Raw genomic sequence first — 6,000 nt, forward strand, 5'->3', positions numbered from 1 at the left:
ACTATTATTTCATAGTTCAATTTCACAATAAACTTATTTTTTGCTAGTTATTTATACCTATCTATGCTATAATGAGTCCAAATACCTCTAACTTTGAAATCCGGCTGCGCTTCTCACGTCTTGGTCAGACGTGATTAGCATGTCTGGAGTGTGAATCAGATGATTCATGGTTTACGACCCACTGCCACAAAGCAAGCGCTCCGAAGTTTGGAGAAATAGTTGCTCCATAAAACTGACGGACAAAACCCTCTATATGATCAGACGAGAGTAGCCAAATAACTAACTAGCCGCATTCCTTTAAAGTACCAGCTTAAAATCAGGGAGGGCTATAGACATATAGGTCCCTATTGCATCACTACATTAATATCATAACTAAAATGAGCAAGTGAATATGAATTAATCATGGCCCCGATTGAGAAAGTTTTGTTCAAAATTATTCCTGTTTCGAAACCTCAGGTATAATCCGTTTATTTTCGGTTTTATTTCTGTGAATGTATTTAATGAAGAGAAAAACGACATATCCTGTTCCAGAGCTTTACAGCCTTACACTTCACAACAGACGTATCTAAATTTGATTAGCTAATGAGGCTTTTAAAAGATTAAATCTAAACTTTTCGATTTAGTTTATTTTGAATTTAGCACAAAGCTACACGAAGCCTATCTGCACTAGCCGTCTCTAATTTAGCAGTTACCGACTAGAGCGAACTACCCATCGCCAGCTCTTGGGTTACTCTTTTACTAACAAATAATGGGATTGATTACGACGTTATAATGCTCCCACGGCTGAAAGTACGAGTGTGTTTGGTGGGATGAGAATCCCGATCCATGACTCTCAGACTGAAAGTCGAGCTCCCCTTATCACCTGCTCATGCTAGGTCTATCCGATCTAATTTACTCAAACTGAATTTTTAAAAACAAACATGCGCATAATAGTTAACTTTTTTTCAAATACACTACTTTCAATGTTTAATTTGCACACTCCAAAGGTAAATCGTTACAACGATTGGCCATTATATTCTGACAACTTGCCGTGGACAGTTATGTATTTCGTGACTTGGCTGAAAACAAAAACCGAAAATCAAGCATTAAAGTTACATAGCACTTAACTGGCAATGATTTTTATAAAATAATAGTGCATTAAACACAAAAAGGATAAAATTATGTAAAGATGTTTTTATTTACTTGTCGTTTCTCATCCCAAAACTCCCATGGGGGTATTTCCTAACTTTCTATATGTATATATATATGTCTTCACGTGATGCAGAAACCACAAGACGTTAGGGACAATTAAACAATATGACAAAAACTATATCGCCGCGTATAATAATAACAATAATATATACATATATAGTCTCGTCTACAGAGACAAGCAAAGATGATGTTTCATCCAATATTTTTCTGCATTCATATTTCGTTATGAACTGTCTAACGAGTACTCACATTTTGTAGAAAAACTTAGCATCAAAATTCTTTTAAATATAAAAAAAATATTTACAATATGCAAACACATCTCTAGACATGTGCAGACTTTGTACATCGTATAAACTGCTTGACGATACGTGGAGTGAGACGAGATCAAGCTTTGTACATTTTATGTATAAAACGTTAAAACTTTAAACTAAAAAAGTACAGCAGCAACTAGTTTTCACGTAAAAAGAGAGGTTATTATATACACGTTTTAATTTTTTGTTGTTCATCATGGGAAAGCGTCGTTTTTTGTCATTTTGTAACTTATTATACTCTTTTGTACGCGTTAGTTTATTCAAATTTACACTATAGGCAACAGCAGTTGAATAGGCTAGACTAACGATAACAGACACCTGGTTTTCTTTTTCCCTTCTGTCTTGTTTCAAAATAAAAATAAGCACTGGGCTTTTATCAACACAATGACAATGCTCAATATATTATATCAAAACTTACACGAAGTCGTATAGAAATAAGGATTGCGATCAGTCGTTATTTATTTATTGAGGCACCAAGCGCGTGCTTATTGTTACGATATTTGGCCTAACAAAACGACAACCAATTACACTATTTCAATATTGCCGTTAGAAACGGTTAATAACTTACGGTATATTACAGTTCAAAAGCAACAAGAAAAAAATGGTTTCCTTTCTGATCGATAGCTGATTAAAATTAAATAGCTATGGCTTTTTCTGGAAAGACTGTAACTGCAGCATTTACTTTTATATCGAGTCGTTATTTTCGCAAGAAGCCATTTTGTTTAATTGCAATATACCAAAGTGTGGTAGATATCCTGCCTTTAAGAAAGTCGATAAATATTTAATTTAAATACGTGGAAGTAGCTCTTGTGTATGGTTATATTGTGAGGTGCATTGCATTATTTTTTCGAAGCCTTTATGTGAACAAAATACCAATTTATCTTACGAAACACATAAAAAGGTTAACGAAAACCCACTATAATTAATCATATTTTAGTGTTTATGGATTAAAGCATATTTCATTTTTAAAGTAGTCTATACTTCTTCAAATAAATATTCAATTTAAAATATTTGTTACACTCTGGTTTTAAAACTTATTACGCACACAAAAATTGATATAACAGAGAAAGGGATTAATAGGTATGATAATTTCTTTAATGCACGTCTCTCGATAAAACCATACATCTTTCTCGAAGAACACAGCAATAACGAATTCTTTTACTTAATTTTTTTATACTACGTCCTTTTTAAAAGTAATTAATAAAATGCCTCTGGTTTAGCAATATAATACTGTAATTACAGTAACGTGCTTCTTTGGGACAAACGGAGGTTGGCTACCTCATATTTAAACAATATTTCATAAAGTTCTATAATTTAGCAGCGTTATATTTCGAGTTATTAAACCTTTCTGTATTCCCCCAATGACACAGCAGCAAGTCTAATAAGGCCTTATGACGGTAAAATCGGGTTTCGATACACGAGGTATGCTCGACACAGATAGCCCATTTAATAGCACTGTGCTTAACCACAGACGAACAAAACTTGCCGTACCCTGGGAAATTCAACATTAATAATTCTCTAATAGGTTATTAAATAAGTAATACAATTATGAGCCTGTGTGTAGGTGGAAGAACATATAGTTAATGAGGGAAGGGGACACTTGTGACGTTAATTGTGATAATTGAATTGTAAACTAAAAGAGCAACTTCTGATAATTATACACGAATCTCTAATCTCCATTCAAAGGGGCACTTCACTAATGGACAAAAATTGGGGGCACATTCCCCCTGATTCTGCCACTTATAAGCCTGTCAATTAGGTAATGGTAAGAGGATAAGTGATGTAGGCTCAGAGGGATATGTATATAGTTTCTTACAGCTAAAGCCACGTCGAGATATCTATTGTCTCCACCAAATTGAATCAAACTCCTAATTTCAGCATTGTAAATCCAAAGACTTAGCGCTGTTCCAAGGGAGGGATAGTCTATAGGAAATGTGAAGATAAAGATTTATTAATTACACTCTAAATCGGGTTGTCCACGGGGACAACTTGCACATACTGTGGTAGATAATAGTGTTTTAACATTTCATCAAGTGTACGTGTTATTGGGCATAGTTCTTCTTATGTTTAATTAATTAGGGTAAGAGTTTCACTCAAACGTAAGCACCAATAAACACCAGTTATTCTCGTTAATACCAAAATTTTAAAACAGACATTTTCGTCTTTATGATACACAAAATCAATGACATAAAAATATGTGCAAAGACCAACTTATAATATCAAATTATTAAATATGGTTAAAACTGTTAGGTCCGTAATGCATGATTGCCCCTGTGCGACATATAAATTCGATGTTCCCCAATCCAACACCCCCAAAATCTTATTATTCTACACATTTAAATTATTATATAAACGATTATAATCATTCCAAAGTATCATTTTGAAAGAAAAAAATTCATGTGTACATTCAACTTATAGTTTGTTTTGTTAGTAAATCGGACAATCGAAGTTCCCCCTTCGAGGTGGCGCCCTGGGCAGACACATACGCATAACCCATGGTACAACCTTCGAAACTGCAGTCTGCAAAAGCAATGCAATAATGTTGAAACAGTATGGTTTTTATTGTTGTTAATGTTTGGGATTACCTATCGATCCCGCATAGTTAGTCTAATGTTCTTATTGTTACTTGAAATCACCTATAGATTCGTTCTGTTTAGGCTAAAGTTTATTTGTAATCGTTGTTTGGGATCACCTATTGATCCGATATGTTTAGGCTAAAGCTTGTTCTTATTTGTTACTGTTATTTGGTACACCTATTGATTCTTCTTTTTCCCGTGATGGATACGGGTGATTGACCAGTATGACTTTGATTTCATAAAAACTCATATTTATCGATCTGGTATGTTTAGGCTAAAGTTTCGAAACCAGTGAATACAACACGTTAAACTTTTTCTCGATTTTTTAGATTAAAACAATTATTATGAAGTTCTCGGAGGGTGCACTGTACATGTGGCCGGTACATCGATAGTAAAAATAAAACATAATAATCTAAGAACAGTACCCGCCGCGATATAACGGACAACAGATACTGTAGTGGTCAGTCAATTAGCAGTTTCAACTTCATGTACTGTTCGAAATCTTATTGTCAACACATTTTTAAATGGTCCAGGAAAGTGCTACTGGACTTAAAATAGTTTATAGCAAACAAAAGTATAGTCCTAACATGCTTACGTGTAATCATGTATCTTGCCCTACTTTACTGTATTGATGGGACTTTAAATGTACTTACCTGAAAAAATCGGTTCTACAATATAACTTATTATCCCGAGAAAAGCACTTGTCAGTCATGGTGCATTTACACTCACAGCAGCGAACACACTTGGCGTGCCAAGAACGGTCGAGGACGTTTAGGAGAAATCGGTCTAAAATCGGTCGGTTGCAACCCGCGCAACGAACCATTTTCATAGTGAATGTTTTACAAAGACCGAGATAATGTCCACGAAAATGGTGAGTCGAGGCCTGTAACCACAAATCTTTAATTGAATATTGTTGAACGCATAATTTATTTCCAGTTTTGAAAAACTCACATATTGTTGTTAAAATTGAACATTTGCCGAAGTGCCGGAAAAATTAACTAATTATTTAAAGAAATAATTAATATTTTGATTAAACCAAGGCTAAGACAGGATAAATTAGACTGGGCGTCAATCAAACAATTTTCTGTGGGGTAATTTTGATATTTCTTTTCGTCTATAATTGGTATTTTCAAAACTGCCGTAAGACATGACAAATACCGTTTGAAGGTTGGATGTTATATATTTTGCACCCCCATGCATCAAGTATAAAGACAGTTTTTAAACTTTGAAAGAAACGAAATGCATCACAGTTAAAGCAAGTACTCTCTCTACGAACACTTCCGTTATACTCGATTCTCAAAATTCGTCTACTCGTACTCGATAGAAAATGTTTCGAGTCTGCTTCTCGTGCTCTTGGGGCGGAGTTTCAAACTGTCTATCAAGCAAGAAGTTGCCGTGGCAACGTGTCTTGCGCAAAGACAAGTGAATGTTTTTTTTTTTTTTTTTAATCAACAGATCACATTCTAAAGGGTACTTTATCAAAAGTTACTTACCTTACCTGATCCGCATCAGTTTTTATTCCACAATGCTTGTTTTTAATATATTTCGCTTAAAACACAGCAAAATACTTACTCAGATTATATGTGTCTCGTTTACAAAGAGGACTCAGCAGAGAGCCCGATGTAGCTTTGCTGTGAGAAACCACACATACACTCGTTTACAAAACACCTCCATGTAAGACGTGCGTGTATTCGTATTGTTAAAACTAGGATAAAGTTGAAAAACGTTTTTACAGAAAACTGGTAGAATTTGGCTAAACTTTTAGGTCTAAGGGTACATATACGAACCCACATGAAACATAATTCCACGTGCATTAGTCGTGCGCTACACTTAATATTCCTAGAGCTGCACGTGATATTACCACGGAATTAAAATTAATACTACACAATCACATTCTGAATATTAAAATACTAGTTTTGTTC

At 34.4% G+C, this 6,000-nt stretch overlaps 1 protein-coding gene across 1 annotated transcript in view; it reads right to left on the minus strand.

Annotated features, from left to right (window-relative positions):
• Window positions 1-5,378, minus strand: part of LOC143253805 (LIM/homeobox protein Lhx1-like) — an 83,673-nt gene extending 78,295 nt beyond the window's left edge. The window contains exon 1 of the mRNA XM_076508214.1: window positions 4,732-5,378. Coding sequence (XP_076364329.1) covers window positions 4,732-4,907 — 176 coding nt within the window. The 5' untranslated portion in view covers window positions 4,908-5,378. The remainder of the gene's footprint in view (window positions 1-4,731) is intronic.
• Window positions 5,379-6,000: the final 622 nt, after the last annotated feature.

Source organism: Tachypleus tridentatus, chromosome 6 (assembly GCF_004210375.1).
Source record: "Tachypleus tridentatus isolate NWPU-2018 chromosome 6, ASM421037v1, whole genome shotgun sequence".
Taxonomy (NCBI): domain Eukaryota; kingdom Metazoa; phylum Arthropoda; class Merostomata; order Xiphosura; family Limulidae; genus Tachypleus; species Tachypleus tridentatus.